This window comes from Heptranchias perlo, chromosome 32 (genome assembly GCF_035084215.1).
Source record: "Heptranchias perlo isolate sHepPer1 chromosome 32, sHepPer1.hap1, whole genome shotgun sequence".
Taxonomy (NCBI): domain Eukaryota; kingdom Metazoa; phylum Chordata; class Chondrichthyes; order Hexanchiformes; family Hexanchidae; genus Heptranchias; species Heptranchias perlo.
In genome coordinates, this window is record NC_090356.1 from 29,152,043 (window position 1) to 29,170,570 (window position 18,528).

An 18,528-nucleotide genomic window follows, 5' to 3' on the forward strand; every position below is an offset into this window, starting at 1 on the left:
GATCCCATCTGCCTCTTTGTATCTGCAAGCTAGCGTTAAATGACTTATGTACACAGTCAGTCGGTTCATCTATTCTCCCTGTCGTTTTGCCATGTGCCATTTTAATGTCATAAATTACTCTTTGTTACATTAAAACAGCATCTGCCGTCATTCTCCCCACTCACTTAATCCAGCTTTGTCTTTTTGTAATTTTCTGCTCCCTTCGTCACTATTTATACATGACACTCTCATAGGATGGTTACACCAGAGGAACGTAGGAACAGGAGTAGGCCATTCAGCCTCTCGAGCTATTCAATTAGATCCTGGGTGATCTGTATCTTAACTCCATCTACCTGCCTTGGCCCCACATCCCTTAATACCCTTGCCCAACAAAAATCTATCAATCTCAGTTTTGAAATTTTCAATTGACCCCAAGCCTCAACAGTTTTTTGGGGGAGAGAGTTCCAGATTTCCTCTCCCCAGAGGTTTCCCTCTTGCTTTTCAGTGTTGCATCGTTGTTTGGTAATCCACCTTCCTGATTTGATTCCGTAGATTTACCCGTCTACCACAGCTAACTTCTTCCTTATCCTTTCACGAGTTGCCTTGTTTAAATCTGAAACTTTGGTTTGTGACCCACTTTTCTCCCTTTCAAGCCTGATTGTAAATTCAATCTTTACTGTTAATTATTTTCTAAAAGTTCATCACCATTTCTGGTTCATGACTCAAAATTAGATCAAGTATCTCCTGCTCCTTTGGGTTGAAGATATTGGGCTAGAAATTCGGCCGTGTAGCGCCTGTTGTATGGCCGCTAACGCAGCCTCCTGAATTTCCAAAATGGCGTCTAGAATGCACGCGCGGACTTCTGGCGTGAAGTGCGCCGGACGCCATCTTGGTAAAGGAGTTCGCATAGGCGCAGATAACGAACGCCAGCTGCATGTAAAGTGAGGAGAATATGTGTTAGATCAGTGTACAACACCGATTTAAAGGGATAGACAACATTTTGGCACTTAATGCTGCAGCCAACGCACTGTCTTAACCATGACCAGCTAAACATGTTGTAGACGGCCTGGAGGACCACCTCACCATTTAAAGGGACCGTGCAGGATCTACAGGTTAGGTGCTGGATTATTGCTTCTGGCTGCTGATGCATTTGTATCTGTATTTGGAGGTCTCCTATACTTGAATACCAGGACTAGGGGACATAGCCTAACATTTAGAGCCAGGACGTGCGGGAGTGAAGTTAGGAAATGCTTCTACACGCAAAGGGTGGGAGAAGTTTGGAATGCTTTTCCGCAAATGGCAGTTGACGCTAGCTCAGTTGTTAATTTTAAGTCTGAGATTAATAGATTTCTGTTAACCAAGGGTATTAAGGGGTATAGGGCTAAGGCGGGTATATGGAGTTAGGTCACAGGTCCACCATGATCTTATTGAATGGCGAAACAGGCTCAAGGGGCTAAAAGCCACTGCCACTTGCTGTCTCCTGTTACGTGCCACCTTCTCCTGCGAGAAAGCAGGACATGTGTCGGTGAGTATATTGCAGGATGTTTGGGTGATGTGTCTGTCATGGTTGAATAGCTGCCAGTGTGTGTGACCTGTAAATTGTGGGTGTGCGGCTTGCAACAGTGCTAATGTGTGAGGGTGAGAGGAAGCATCTGATTGGAAGAGTTGAGTACTGATTGAAAGAGTTTGTTGGTATGTGGGTGATGGGGGTGTAGTGTGTGGTGCAGTTGGTAGGAGACGCCACTTGACAGTTGACCTCACTCACCTTGACCACTCGTGTCAAAGCATTGAACTTCTTCCTGTACTGCAATTATGTTCGTGGTGCTATGCTTCTGGCATTGACTTCGTCCCCTACTGCCTCCCTCTGCCTCGGGAGTATATGTCTGGAAGGCCTTTTGCCCCCCTACAGATATAGCATGTCCCTCCTTCTGTCCACCTCTTGCACCAAGGCCTCTAGTGCATCAGCAGGGAACCTTGGTACACGCACTCTCGCAGGCCTGGTACAAACTCAGATCGGCAGATTGGTGAGGTCTGGTATGCAGATTGGAGGATGTGGGATTTAGTAGTGCGTAACCTTTATTCAATGTTTTACCTTAACTCAACAGTTTGTGCGGTTGTGTTTTACGTGAGCGATGTCTGATCTCTGTTCAGACTCCGTGCGGACCCGTATCTTATGTCTTAATATATATGGTGCAGGCTGCCTTTAAGAGGTGCGAGCAACTCACGCGAGATTTGAGCCCCCTGCTGGTGAGAAGTGCTGAAGCTGGAGAGAACGTCGCAGCTCGGCCTCGATGCTGCGCAACTATCAGGTAAATGAGGAGGCAGCACGAATCTAACGGGTTGCCTGCGCCCGGATTCGGGGGTTAACCAATTTAACCCCCATTATGCTTCAAGAAACTGCCTTAAATGTTTTCCATAAATCCATTTTCTTTCCTACTTGTTTGGCTAGAATTACCCATTAGTACCACTCCTTTCTTCCTACAGGGCTCCCTCATCAGCGCATTCGCTGTTCAGTCAACACAGTCTATAAAATACTCCCACCAAGAAAGAAGAAGTAAATGACTTACATTTATATCGCACCTTTCACTGCCTTAAGACGTTCCAAAGTGCTTTACAGCCAATGAAGTACTTTTGAAGTGTAGTCACAGTTGTAATGTAGGAAACACAGCAGCCAATTTGCACACAGCAAGGTCCCACAAACAGCAATGAGATAAATGACCAGATAATCTGTTTTAATGATGTTGGTTGAGGGATAAATATTGACCAGGACACCAGCGAGAACTCCCCTGCTTTTCTTCGAACAGTGCCATGGGATCTTTTATGTCCACCTGGGAGAGCGTCTCATCCGAAGGACGGCAGCTCCGACAGTGCAGCACTCCCTCAGTACTGCACTGAAGTATCAGCCTGGATTATGTGCTCAAATCTCTGGAGTGGGGCTCGAACCCACGACCTCCTGATTCAACGATTTGCCTCCTTTCCTGTTCCTTAGCTTTATCCATAATGATTCCATTTAGATTGCCCCCTTTCTACCTTCATGATGATGTTTATTTTTGTTACTATCCCTCTCACCCTCCTTTTCTATTTTTCCATATCCTTTCTAAAATTCCTGGACCCAAAGATCCTTGAGCCCACTGCGGTGGCGTTCAGGTGTAAATTATCCCAAATTCAGGTGGGACCTGGAAAAGTTGGGTCTCCGCCCAGGAGATTTGCGCAGGGGTCTGGGGTGAGCGGAATTTTCATCTTTCCCAAGCAGGGCCCCTAATGTCTAAGGAGCTGCGCCAAGGGGAGGGATTTCCCACACCGGGAATTTCCTTGGCCTCTGCTCTAACCTATCCTTACCACCGGGGATCGGAATGCTGGGATGAACCTGACGTACGGGTCGCTGAACCAGTCGTACCGAGGCCCATTGGGCTTTCCAAGCCGGGTCCATGCCCTGGAAGACCCTGTAAATCCTTCATGCCTGTGTTTCTATTAGCCCTCCTATAAAGGTGTTTACTGGGGTGGGGAGAGAGGGCTTGTCAGCAGATCCTCCAAACATCTATCTACGGCTGCATTTCCTGGCCCCCTCCCTTCTCTAAGCTGAGTCCCAAGATGCACGCATACTGATGCGGGCCCGCCGAAGAAATGTAAATGAGTTGACCCCGCCCTGATTCCAGATACTTTGGCCGGGTCAGGACCGGGTGACGGTAGTGCCCGCTCCACTTTACTTACTCTGGCGGAGTGGGGCTGAGGGTTTTCACGGCCCCTACATCCTGGTACATAAAAAGTTCCAACCCTTGTCCTGGCCGCAACCAGGTGCTTGTAAGTACCATCCTAATCCTCCAGTTGGATTCATAATTCCCTCGGGACATCCCCCCCTCCGCCACTGTAACGTTGGAATTTCGGTAGAAACCCTGTTTACCAAAGTAACCGCGGAGGAGTGGGAGAATCCCAAGGGAATTTCCCGGCGTTTGTTTGGTTGACTGCTTTCCCATCTCAGTCTTTTCATCTATTGGACCTCTTACCTCCGTTAATTAACCTTCATCAATAATATGATTCCTGCAACATCGTGTAAAAAGGTTCATGGTTAAATATAACAGTGTAACGATTTGCAAAGTGCTCAAGCTTTATTGAATAGAACAAAATTCAACGAACTGAAACAACATGTGGAAATAAATCAAGTACAGCCCTCAAAGGTCAAGAGGATATTGCTGGAGAAAAATGTCTAACTGTGAGAGGAAATGATCACAGAGCTCTTGAGGGCCTCCATCTGGGTGCCTCTTCCAGTCAGCCTCCCAGTGCAGTGATAAGAGTTGGAAAAGCACTTTGCACAAATGTAATTGATGTAGAATGGCAAAAAGAGCCATTTCTTCTCATGCAAAAACTTTTGAATACAACGTCCCAAATACAACGTCCCAAATACAACGTCCCTATTATAAAGTCCTGTACACAATCAGGTAGATTTTCAACTTGCCGTCGGTTGTAAAACTGGACTTATGATCAGCGTTGTGTTACAGAAACTGTCCCGTTTTCATTTCAATTGAAGTAAAAAAAATCAATGGTTTCAATAATGGGCGGTCGATCGGTGAGGCCAGTTTTACTCCCGGGAGGCAAGTTGAACATCTCCCCCAACGTCCTATATACAATACTCTGTATACAAAGCCTTGTATACAAAGCCCTGTATACAAAGACCTGTATTCAAAGCCTTGTGTACAAAGTCCTGAATACAAAGTCCTGTATACAAAGTCCTGTATACAGTGGTACAATAGTTGCACTTAATTTGTTTTTACAAATTTCTTGGAAAAAATCATGTCCAATTGTCTGATTCACTGCGTGTGTACCTCAGACATTGGGGTAGAAATTCGTCAATGCCCAGTTTCGAGTGCGAAGGCGACAGCACGGTCGCAATGTGCGCCCTAACCGGGAGGTCCAAGGCCAAAGGATGCCTGAAATTGGTCCTGGGGCCTGATTAATATTAGTTGCGGCAAGCTGCCAGCACCTGTCGCACCTCCACAGGTAACTCGCATGGGGCATGTGGAGGTTCAATTTGAACATGGGGTCACTTGTTGTGCCGCAGTGACCTGAAGGGAAGTCCCAGGATGGGGAGTGTGGAGGGGCAATGGAGTGGGGGAGGGGGTGGGTGGCGATCGGGAGATCGTGGATCGGGAGACCGAGGATCGGGAGACCGTGGATCGGGAGACCGAGGATCGGGAGACCGAGGATCGGGAGATCGTGGATCGGGAGACCGTGGATCGGGAGACCGAGGATCGGGAGACCGAGGATCGGGAGACCGAGGATCGGGAGAACGTGGATCGGGAGACCGAGGATCGGGAGAATGTGGATCGGGAGAACGTGGATCGGGAGACCGAGGATCGGGAGACCGTGGATCGGGAGACCGAGGATCGGGAGAATGTGGATCGGGAGAACGTGGATCGGGAGACCGAGGATCGGGAGACCGTGGATCGGGAGACCGTGGATCGGGAGACCGAGGATCGGGAGAACGTGGATCGGGAGACCGAGGATCGGGAGAATGTGGATCGGGAGACCGAGGATCGGGAGACCGTGGATCGGGAGACCGTGGATCGGGAGACCGTGGATCGGGAGAATGTGGATCGGGAGACCGTGGATCGGGAGACCAAGGATCGGGAGACCGAGGATCGGGAGAATGTGGATCGGGAGACCGAGGATCGGGAGACCGTGGATCGGGAGACCGTGGATCGGGAGACCGAGGATCGGGAGAATGTGGATCGGGAGACCGTGGATCGGGAGACCGTGGATCGGGAGACCGAGGATCGGGAGAATGTGGAGACCGAGGATCGGGAGACCGTGGATCGGGAGACCGTGGATCGGGAGACCGAGGATCGGGAGAACGTGGATCGGGAGACCGAGGATCGGGAGACCGAGGATCGGGAGAATGTGGAGACCGAGGATCGGGAGACCGTGGATCGGGAGACCGAGGATCGGGAGAATGTGGATCGGGAGACCGAGGATCGGGAGACCGAGGATCGGGAGAACGTGGATCGGGAGACCGAGGATCGGGAGACCGAGGATCGGGAGACCGAGGATCGGGAGAATGTGGATCGGGAGACCGAGGATCGGGAGACCGAGGATCGGGAGAATGTGGATCGGGAGACCGAGGATCGGGAGAATGTGGATCGGGAGACCGAGGATCGGGAGACCGAGGATCGGGAGAACGTGGATCGGGAGACCGAGGATCGGGAGACCGAGGATCGGGAGAACGTGGATCGGGAGACCGAGGATCGGGAGAACGTGGATCGGGAGACCGTGGATCGGGAGACCGAGGATCGGGAGAACGTGGATCGGGAGACCGAGGATCGGGAGAACGTGGATCGGGAGAACGTGGATCGGGAGAACGTGGATCGGGAGACCGTGGATCGGGAGACCGTGGATCGGGAGACCGTGGATCGGGAGAACGTGGATCGGGAGACCGTGGATCGGGAGACCGAGGATCGGGAGACCGTGGATCGGGAGAACGTGGATCGGGAGAACGTGGATCGGGAGAACGTTGATCGGGAGAAGCACTCCTGCCCCTCCTGGTTTCACAACCTGCTTTTTAGAACTTTTAAAAATAACTCACCTTTTGGTAGCAGTCACCCAGCGATCATAGGATCATAAAATTATAAAAAGGTTACAGCAGGGAAGGAGGCCATTTGGCCCATCGAGTCCGTGCCGGCTCTCTGCAAGAGCAATCCAGCTAGTCCTGCTCCCCCACCCTATCCCCGTAGCCCTACAAATTTTTTTGTTTCAAGTACTTATCCAATTCCCTTTTGAAGGCCATGATTGAATCTGCCTCCTCCACCCCCTCGGGCAGTGCATTCCTGATCCTAACCACTCGCTGTGTAAAAAAGTTTTTCCTCATGTCACCTTTGCTTCTTTTGCCAATCACCTTAAATCAACGACCTCTGGTTTTTGACCCTTCTGCCAGCGGGAACAGCTTCTCTCTATCTACTCTGTCTAGACCCTTCATGATTTTGAATACCTCTATCAAATCTCCTCGCAACATTCTCTGTTCCAAGGAGAACAACCCCAGCTTCTCCAGTCTATCCAAGTAACTAAAGTACCTCATCCCTGGAATCATTCTAGTAAATCTCTTCTGCACCCTCTCTAAGACCCTCACATCCTTCCTAAAATGCAGTGCCCAGAACTAGACACAATACTCCAGTTGTGGCTGAACCAGTGTTTTATAAAGGTTCAACATGACTTCCTTGCTTTTGTACTCTGTGTCTCTATTTATAAAGCCCAGAATCCTGTATGCTTTTTTAACTGCTTTCTCAACCTGCCCTGCCACCTTCAACGATTTGTGTACATATACCCCCAGGTGAAATGGGCGGACACATCTGCCATGTGTCCGCCCATTTCACCAACCTGTCTATATCCTCTTGAAGTCTATCACTATCCTCCTCACTGTTCACTACACTTCCAAGTTTTGTGTCATTTGCAAACTTGGACATTGTGCCCTGTACATCCAAGTCCAAGTCATTAATATATATTAAGAAAAGCAATGGACCCAGCACCGACCCCTGGGGAACACCACTGTACACCTCCCTCCAGTCTGAAGAAAAACCGTTCACCACTACACTCTGCTTCCTGTTACTTAACCAATTTTGTATCCATGCTCCTACTGCAATGGGCTTCAATCTTGATGACAAGCCTATTATGCAGCACTTTATCAAACGCCTTTTGAAAGTCCATCCGCACCACATCAGCTGCATTGCTCCCATCTGTCCTCTCTGTTACCTCATCATAAAACTCTATCAGGTTAGTTAAACATGATTCGCCTTTAACAAATCAGTGCTGGCTTTCCCTAATCAATCCACACTTGTCCAAGTGACTGTTAATTCTGTCCCGGATTATCGTTTCTAAAAGTTTCCCCACCACCGAGGTTAAACTGACTGACCTGTAGTTGCTGGCTTTATCCTTACACCCTTTATTGAACAAGGGTGTAACATTTGCAATTCTCCAGTCCTCTGGCACCACCCCAGTATCTATGGATGTTTGGAAGATTATGGCCAGTACCTCCGCAATTTCTACTCTTACTTCCCTCAGCAACCTAGGATGCATCCCATCCGGACCAGGTGACTTATCTACTTTAAGTACAGCCAGCCTTTCTAGAACCTCCTTTTTATCAATTTTTAGCCTATCCAATATCTCAACTACATCTTCCTTTAATAAGACTCTGGCAGCATCTTCTTCTTTGGTAAAGACAGATGCAAAGTACTCATTTAGTACCTCGGCTATGCCATCTGCCTCCATGAGTAGATCTCCTTTTTGGTCTTTAATCAGCCCCACCCCTCCTCTTACTACCCATTTACTGTTTACATGCCTATAGAAGACTTTTAGATTCCCTTTTATGTTGGCCGCCAGTCTATTCTCATACTCTCTCCCTTTGCCCCTCTTATTTCCTTTTTCACTTCCCCTCTGAACTTTCTATATTTACCCTGGTTCTCACTTGTATTATCATCCTGACATTTGTCAAACAGCCCTTTTTTCTGCCTCATCTTAACCTTTATCTCTTTTGTCATTCTGGGAGCTCTGGCTTTAATTGCCCTACCTTTCCCCCTCATGGGAATGTACCTAGACTGTACCCAAACCATCTCCTCCTTAAAGGCCGCCCATTGTTCGATTACAGTTTTGCCTGCCAATCTTTGATTCCAATTTACCCGGGCCAGGTCTGTTCTCATTCCACTGAAATTGACCCTCCTCCAGTTGAGCAGTCTCTTTAGTGTGGTCCATGTCCTTTTCCATTGCTATTCTAAACCTTATGATATTATGATCACTGTTCCCTAAATGTTCTCCCACTGACATTTGCTCCACTTGGCCCGCCTCATTCCCTAGAATCAAATCCAGCAACGCCTCCTTCCTCATTGGGCTGGAAACGTACTGGTCAAGAAAGTTCTCCTGAATACACTTCAAAAATTCCTCCCCCTCTTTGCCCCTTATATTATTACTATCCCAGTCTATATTAGGATAGTTGAAGTCCCCCATTAACACTACTCTATGTCTTTTGCACCTCTTTGTAATTTCCCTGCAAATTTGCTCCTCTATTTCCTTCCCACTAGTTGGTGGCCTATAGAATACACCCAGTGTGTAATGGCACCTCTATTGTTTCTTAACTCTAACCAAATAGATTCTATCATTGACCCCTCCAGGACATCCTCTCTCTCCAGTACTGCAATATTCTCTTTAATCAATACGGCCACCGCCCCCCCACCCCTCTTGTTTCCTTCCTTATCTTTCCTGAACACCTTGTATCCAGGAATATTTAGTATCCATCTTGTCCTTTTTTGAGCCAGGTCTCTGTTATCGCCACAACATCATATTCCCATGTGGCTATTTGCACCTGCAGCTCACCAACCTTGTTTATGACGCTTCCTGCATTTACACACATGCACTGTGAACCAGTCTTAGACTTTCTTGTACTCTCTCTTAGTCTGATCCCATCTAATACTGCACTATTTCTTACTCTAGTGCTATCTTTCCCTCCCAATCCTTTGTGCACCTTGTTTCTCCTTTCCAATTCTACATCCTGTTGCCCATCCCCCTGCCAAATTAGTTTAATCGCCCCCCACCCCTACCACAGCATCAGCGAACCTCCCCTGGAGGACATTGGTCCCAGCTCCGTTAAGGTGCAACCCGTCCAGCCTGTACAGGTCCCACCTCCCCCAGAACTGGTCCCAATGCCCCAGGAATCTAAAGTCCTCCCTCCTGCACCATCTCTCCAGCCACGCATTCATCTGCTCTATCCTCCTGTTTCGATACTCACTAGCGCATGGTACCGGGAGTAATCCGGAGATTACTAACTTTGAGGTCCTGCTTGTTAATCTCTTTCCTAACTCCTTAAACTCTGCCTGCAGGACCTCATCCCTCTTTCTACCTATGTCGTTGGTCCCGATATGGACCACGACCTCTGGCTGTTCACCCTCCCCCTCCAGAATGTTCTGCAGCTGCTGAGTGACATCCTTGACCCTGGCACCAGGGAGGCAACATACCATCCTGGAGTCACGTCTGTGGCCGCAGAAACCCCTGCTGCTCCCCTAACTATATCACTATTGCTCTCCTGACCTTTATTCTCCCTCCCTGTAAAACTGAGCCATCCATGGTGCTATCGTCTTGGCTCTGGCTGCACTCCCCAGGGGAGCCCTCTCCCCGACCAGCATTCAGAACTGAATACTGGTTAGAGAGTGAGATGCCCTCAGGGGACTCTTGCACTACCTGCCTGGTTCTCCTTGTCTGTCTGGCGGTCACCCAGTCCCTCTCTGCCTTCACTCTCTTACGCTGCGGGGTGACCACCTCCTGAAACGTGCTATCCACGTATCTCTCAGCCTCGTGGATGCACTGCAGTGACGCCAGCTGATGCTCAAACTCCGAAATTCAGAGCTGGAGCTCCTCCAGCTGACGACACTTCCTGCACCTATGGTTGTCCAGGCCATGGGAAGCGTCCTCGAGTTCCCACATGGCACAGGATGGGACTGAGGTGCTCTGCCATGCCTCGATTTATTAGATTATTAACTAAACTTAACTGAAAGTAAACTAAACCTTAAAAAAAAAGCACTCAGCAGAAAAAGAAACACTCACCAGTTACCAAGCAATCGTCTCCTTCCCATGTGCTGACTTCACTCTAGGTTTTCTTAACTCTCTCTTTTTATCCACTCCGGCGATCCGATGATAATTAGTTTTTGAGAGGTTTTATTCAATCGGTTATTTATAGTTTTATTAATCTAGTAAATAAACTAGTTTAAGTTATTAAATTTAATAAACTATGAGCGGTTTTATGCTCCCAGCTCTCCCGGACTGCAGCGGTTCAAGAAGGCGGCTCACCACCACCTTCTCAAGGGCAATTAGGGATGGGCAGTAAATGCCGGCCTCGCCAGCGATGCCCACATCCCATGAACGAATAGTAAAAAAAAGTTTAATTTTGCCCACTTCCCTAACTCAGAGGGAAAAATAAAGCTGTAATATTTACCAGCCAATCGCCTACCTGCTGCCCTCTCACTCCTTGATTTTCTTTCTCTTCGATCCCACCAACTGGGCTCCATTAAACAGGGAAATTGCGGGTGCCTTGGGGGCGGGGGGCTCCGAAAATCGCGGAAATCCCGTTTGGGTTCGGAAGCCGGTTCCAACCCGCCGACTGTTTTTTTCACGACTGCAGAGTTTTGATCTGATCCGTTGGTTGTGGAATTGCTTAGCTCTGTCTATAGCATGTTGCTTCCGCTGTTTAGCATGCATGTAGTCCTGAGTTGTAGCTTCACCAGGTTGGCACCTCATTTTTCAGGACGCCTGGTGCTACTCCTGGCATGCTCTTCTACACTCCTCATTGAACCGGTGTTGATCCCCTGGCTTGTTGGTAATGGTAGAGTGAGGAATATGCCGGGCCATGAGGTTACAGATTGTCTTGGAATACAATTCTGCTGCTGCTGATTGCCCACAGTGCCTCATGGATGCCCAGTTTCGAGCTGCTAGATCTGTTCTGAATCTATCCTATTTAGCATGGTGGTAGTACCACACAACACGTTGGATGGTGTCCTCAGTGTGAAGACGGGACTTCGTCTCCACGAGGACTGTGCGGTGGTCACTCCTACCAATACTGTCATGGACAGATGTATCTGTGACAGGTAGATTGGTGATGACGAGGTCAAGTAAGTTTTTCCCCTCGTGTTGGTTCGCTCACCACCTGCCGCAGGCCCAGTCTGGCAGCTATGTCCTTCAGGACTCGGCCAGCTCGGTCAGTAGTGGTGCTACCGAGCCATTCTTGGTGAAAGACATTGAAGTCCCCCACCCAGAGTACATTTTGCACCCTTGCTACCCTCAGTGCTTCCTCCAAGTGGTGTTCAACATGGAGGAGGACTGATTCATCAGCTGAGGGAGGGCGGTAGGTGGTAATCAGCAGGAGGTTTCCTTGCCCATGTTTGACCTGATGCCATGAGATTTCACGGGGTCCAGAGTCAATGTTGAGGACTCCCAGGGCCACTCCATCCTGACTGTATATCACTGTACCGCCACCACTGGTCAGTCTGTCCTGCCGGTGGGACAGGACATACCCAGGGATGGTGATGGAAGAGTCTGGGACGTTGGCTGAAAGGTATGATTCTGTGAGTATGGCTATGTCAGGCTGTTGCTCGACTGGTCTGTGGGACAGCTCTCCCAATTTTGGCACAATTCCCCAGATGTTAGTGAGGAGGACTTTGCAGGGTCGACTGGGCTTGGTTTGCCTTTGTCATGTCCGGTGCCTTGTGGTCCATCCAGTTTTATTCTTATTGTGACTTTTTTTAGCAAGATTTTACAATTGAGTGGCTTGCTAGGCCATTTCAGAGGGCAATTAAGAATCAATCACATTGCTGTGGGTCTGGAATCACATATCATTACGACAATCCGGTAGTTTCATGGCTACCATTACTGATACTAGTATTTTAATTCCAGATTTTATTTAATTAGTTTAATTTAATTAATTGAATTTAAATTCCCCAGCTACCATGGCAGGATTTGAACTCATGACTCCGGATTACTAGTCCAGTAACATAACCACAATGCTACTGTACCCCCATATGTGCACATATGAACTTTTTAGTCATCAACTGCCTTGGACTAGTGAAGCTCACCATTGCTTCATGTGTACTATTTATCTGTTGGGTAATGTTGCCTGTATTTTACCTGTAATATTTATGTACTTTTATGCAGTAAAAGATATTTATTCTCATTTATGTCATCCATGTCTTCTTCCTCCAAGCAAACCAGTTGAAATGGATCCCCTTTTCACCTCAGATCCCGGTTAGAGTCACCAACTCTGGTGGGCCATATTCCTGGAGGTGTCATCACATGACATCCTGCCTCCAACTGCCCCGCCCCCACACTCCTGCCATTGGTCACCCAATACGTCCATCCTCGCGGTGCCCCGCCTTCCCACGGCCAATTGGAAAGCGAATAGACTCTTCATTACCCAATTGAATGATTCTGGACTGTCAGTCAAACAGCCTTTTATCCCACATCTGATATTTTTATAACTAATAAACAGAAGTGTTCGAAGAAATTTTTTTTAAAAACACTATTTTTTATTGCCCCTCTGACTTTTCTCCTGCGTTTGCTTGTAGCAGTGTCCCGGAGACAAGTCTTTAATTCCTGGAGACACCATGTCAATCCTGGAGGGTTGGCAACCCTAGGTCCCAGCAATATTATGTTATTTATATAGAGGGAGGCCTCTCTGTTGCACGCACTGATTATATCCTCCCTGTAATAAAGCACCTATTTACTGAGTATGCATTCTGAATAACTCTTGCAATGTGAGAGGCTGTAAGTTAGAAGTTCAGGTGAGTGTAGCTTACAACAATTCTGGAACTGAGACCTTGTTGAAAGCAATTGGATCTATCTCCCAATATTGACTTCCTTACTGCGGTCATCTGCTAGTATTAAAATGTTACATAAGAGAACATAAGAAATAGGAGCAGGAGTAGGCCATACGGCCCCTCGAGCCTGCTCCGCCATTCAATAAGATCATGGCTGATCTTTGACCTCAACTCCACTTTCCTGTTCGATCCCCATATCCCTTGATTCTCCTCGAGTCCAAAAATCTATCCATCTCAGCCACGAATATATTTAACGACTCAGCATCCACAGCCCTGTGGGCTGTCCTATTAAACCTCTAGTATACAATTTGAACTGACATTACTGTCTCATTACTGCATTTTAATGCCTAGACAGACATCATCTGTATTTCATTACATGGGTGGTAAAATGGGCACCATGCTGATTATCACCCTCTGTAACTTTAATGGCATCTCACTTCAGCAGAGCTGGAGGTTGGGTGGACCAGCTGTAGTCTGGTTTGTGGATTCTGCTTAATTGAAAACAGCATTTTACTGGAACCCAGAGTTAGAAAACAACACAGAACCAACACTAGGTTCCATCAACTTTCCATAACTGTGGTGCTGATAATCTCGATGGTGCCAAACCCTGTCCTGATTCTACTTTCTCGTGACCAAAGCGTAATTCTACTTCCATCAGCAAGACTTGGCTCTTTAGAAAGATAAATATTACCTCAAATGCAAAGTGATTTAGATCTAGCATGTGATGGGTGAACAATGAACCTGTTTAATATTGAAATGCGCACTCGAAACTGGGTGGGATATCATCCTACTGACCTCTCTGACTGATGGACAAGTATTACCCTGACAGACCATTTACCTCAGACTAAAAACTACAATTTGCAAGATTATTAAGAAGCAAGTTTAAGAGAAGGATGGTCGGTTCCAGTAGTGCAATGTTTATCGAATGTCAGTGAGCTGGATTATCAGGTACTCAGGCCTGTTCTGCACCTTTTTCACTTTAGTACGCCATCATGTGGCTGAGAAATGCATTTGGCACGGAGGGTGTGCACAACTGCCGTGTGCTAGGCTCATTAGGACTCAAGTTATTTAAATGAAGATGGTAGTGGTTGTTGGAGGCCAATCATCTCAGCCCCAGGACATTGTTGCAGGAGTTCCTCAGAGCAGTATCCTAGGCCCAACCATCTTCAGCTGCTTCATCAATGACCTTCCCTCCATCATAAGGTCAGAAGTGGGGATGTTTGCTGATGATTGCACAGTGTTCAGTTCCATTCGCATCCCCTCAGATGATGAAGCAGTCCGAGCCCGCATGCAGTAAGACCTGGACAACATCCAGGCTTGAGCTGATAAGTGGTAAGTAACATTCGCGCCAGACAAGTGCCAGGCAATGACCATCTCCAACAAGAGAGAGTCTAACCACCTCCCCTTGACATTCAACGGCATTACCATCGCCGAATCCCCCACCATCAACATCCTGGGGGTCACCATTGACCAGAAACTTAACTGGACCAGCCATATAAATACTGTGGCTACAAGAGCAGGTCAGGGGCTGGGTATTCTGCGGCGAGTGACTCACCTCCTGACTCCCCAAAGCCTTTCTATTATCTACAAGGCACAAATCAGGAGTGTGATGGAATAGTCTCCATTTGTCTGGATGAGTGCAGCTCCAACAACACTCAAGAAGCTCGACACCATCCAGGACAAAGCAGCCCGCTTCATTGGCACCCCATCCACCATCCTAAACATTCACTCTCTCCACCACCGGTGCACCATGGCAGCAGTGTGTACCATCTACAAGACTCACTGCAGCAACTCGCCAAGGCTTCTTCGACAGCACCTCCCAAACCCCCAACCTCTACCACCTAGAAGGACAAGGGCAGCAGGCGCATGGGAACAACACCACCTGTATGTTCCCCTTGAAGTCATATACCATCCCGACTTGGAAATATATCCAAAGCCTCTGAAAGCTTGTAGATTTCAAATAAAATCGTTGGACTATAACTTGGTGTTGTAAAATTGTTTACAATTGGAAATATATCGTCATTCCTTCATCATTGCTGGGCCAAAATCCTGGGACTCTCCACCTAGCAACACTGTGGGAGAACCTTTACCACACGGACTGCAGTGGTTCAAGAAGGCGGCTCACCACCACCTTCTCAAGGGCAATTAGGGATGGGCAATAAATGAATGCCTTGCCCACATCCCATGAATGAATTAAAAAAAAATGAACTGATGGCCTCATAATGAGGTTAGAGCTCCTGAAATGTACTCCAGTCATTCAGTGTCCATTGAAACAGATGTTGCTAGCTAGGCCGATTCAGCCTACCCAGCCGCTCTTAAAGGGATATCTGCTCGGTTGATGTCAACACTGTTTAAATAGTTATGAGCCATTGATGCTGGAGTTCAGGTGCAGATAATCGCCCCCATTTTGTGAGACTGGCAAAATGGGGTCATTGCTGGCCTGTGAGTGGTGCACCGGACACCTTCGGTACACATATATACAAGTCTGTCACTGCCTGGTTTGAAATATAATTGTTTGGCAAGAGCAATGACAGGAGACTTAACACACATCAGCGGAGCCCTGTGAACTGCTGTTTTGCATATTGGGTTGATGGGTCCAGCACCAGCTATGCGGTAGAAGAAGGACAAGGCAAGTCAGCTTCGTCTCAAGGTGGCTGCACAAGCCCCCAATCCGGCCAGGCTTCTCGAAGAATTGATGAAGTGCCAGGGAGAGGGAGCAGGCACAGAGACCCGCAGTGCTGTGGGACCTGGCTGTAGCTATTGCAGGACATCTCATGATCTGTACCCAGTGGCCCAAGGCCTCAATCATCTCAGCAGAGCCACACCAACAGCAGCCTGCCACCACAGTTGGCCCTTCCAGTCAGGAAGCAGTTAGACACAGCCTTTGTTGGGATAGAAGACCTTATATAGTCACTGCGGGAAGTATGGGCAAAGGCCTTAGAGCTCTAAATTAGGATAATAAGGACAAAATAAATACTGTTCTCCTTATTTCAACAACAACAACAACTATTTCAACAACAACAACAACAACAGCTACTACTACTACTACTACTACTACTCACATTTATATAGCACCTTTAACATAGTAAAATCGTCCCAAGGAACTTCATAGGAGCGTTTTCAAACAAAATTTGACTCCGGGCTACATAAAGAGATATAAGGACAGATGACCAAAAGCTTGGTCAAAAAGATAGACCTTAAGGAGTAACTTAAAGGAGGAGAGAGAGGTAGAGAGGTGGAGAGGTTTAGGGAGGGAATTTCCAGAGCTTAGGGTCTAGGCAGCTGAAAGCATGGCTGCCAATGGTGGAGTGATTAAAATCAGGGATGCGCAAGAGGCAAGAATTGGAGGAGCGCAGAGATCTTGGAGGGTTGTAGGGCTGGAGGAGGTTACAGAGATAGGGAGGGGCGAGGCCACGGAGGGATTTGAACACAGGAATGAGAATTTTAAAATTGAGGCGTTGCTGGACTGGGAGCCAATTAGAGAGCACGGGGGTGATGGGTGAACGGGACTTGGTGCGAGTTAGGATACGGGCAGCAGAGTTTTGGATGAGCTCAAGTTTATGAGGGTGGAAGGTGGGAACCAGCCAGGACACCACTGGGATAGTCATATCTTCTCCAGAGCTTTTGTTGGGTAAAAGGTGGTGAAAAGGTAATAAGTACTGGGAAAACGACTGAAAGATGGCTGTTCAGCTTGAGCTTGATGTTCATGAGGCCCAATTTGTGGGTTTTCGTAACGGAAGCAAAATTTTTCAGGGGAGGGATGTGTCCATCATTGGAACCAGTTCTCAATCATAGAGTTCAGCACCCACTTGGCTGTACACCATCTCCCTCCATGTCGCCCTCCTGCTCTTCCCCATCCTCTACCGGTGGGCCTGCAACCTCATGTGGCCTCCTTGTTGTCCTGTTGAATGCCTTTTACAGGAATGAGCGGCAGACTGGCTCATCTGGCAGACGTCCCCTTGGAGGATTCTGTTGCATAGAAGCCTAATGTCACAGTGATCTTCACAGCTATGGGTAGAGCTGTTATGAAAGGTACTATATGAATGAATGCAAGTTTTTTCTTTTCTTTCTATTTTGTCATAGAATTCCATCACACCTCACATCACTTCAAAAATACTCAATGCAGAAACAAGGCAACATCAGTGCAGGAACTAGAAATAATCAGCACTGGAAACAGAAATGGCATGTTGGCCTTTATTGCAAGGGGGTCGGAGTACAGGAATAAGGAAGTCTTGCTTCAATTGTACAGGGCTTTGGTGAGACCTCACCTGGAGTACTGTGCACAGTTTTGGTCTCCTTACCTGAGGAAGTATATACTTGCCTTAGAGGCGGTGCAACGAAGGTTCTCTACATTGATCCATGGGATGAGAGGGTTGTCCTATGATGAGAGATTGAGTAGAATGGACCTTTACTCTCTGGAGTTTCGAAGAATGAGAGGTGATCGCATTGAAACAGAAAGATTCTGAGAGGGCTTGACCGGCTAGATGCTGAGAGGCTGTTTCCCCTGGCTGGAGAATCTAGAACTAGGGGACAGGATAAGAGGTTGGCCATTTAGGACTGAGGTAAGGAGAAATTTCTTCACTCAGAGGGTTGTGAATCTTTGGAATTTTCCACCCCAGAGGGCTGTGGATGTTCAGTCGTTGAGTATATTCAAGGTTGAGATCGATAGATTTCTGGAATCTAGGGGAATCAAGGGATATGGGGATGGGGCAGGAAAGTGGAGTTGAGGTCGAAGATCAGCCATGATCTGATTGAATGGCGGAGCAGGCTAGAGGGGCCGTATGGCCTACTCCTGCTCCTCCATCTTATATTCTTATGTTCTTAAATAATCAGCACAGGAAACAGAAATAATCAGCACAAAAAAACTCAACAGAGATGAAGATAAGAAAGAAACAGTTGGAGCTCAAATATCAATTTCCGTCTTAAGACATGAAATGAAGTCCAGTGTTTCAAACTAATCAGAAACATAAGGGAACTTACCTTGGATTGAAACACTGTAAATGTAGCTATGGTGAGATTTTGGGAGAATGGGAAGGTGAACCCTTAAATACAGGAAATTTTTAACAAGCTGAACAACCGAATGAATCATGAAACTAAAAGAGAAGTTTGTGGCCCCAGTAAATACTGTTTGTATTTACTAATATTGACCAAACTATTCTGCCTAAATGCTGGATGAATGTACACTGTTCACTGCTTTTTTGCAAATGAATTT

At 47.5% G+C, this 18,528-nt stretch overlaps 1 protein-coding gene across 1 annotated transcript; it reads left to right on the forward strand.

Moving 5' to 3' along the window:
* The first annotated feature begins 813 nt into the window (after window positions 1–813).
* On the forward strand, window positions 814–6,594 carry LOC137300801 (apical junction molecule-like). Its single transcript, XM_067970059.1, has 2 exons — window positions 814–920; window positions 5,046–6,594. Exons 1-2 carry the CDS (start codon window positions 814–816, stop codon window positions 6,592–6,594), a joined length of 1,656 nt encoding a protein of 551 aa, XP_067826160.1.
* Window positions 6,595–18,528: the final 11,934 nt, after the last annotated feature.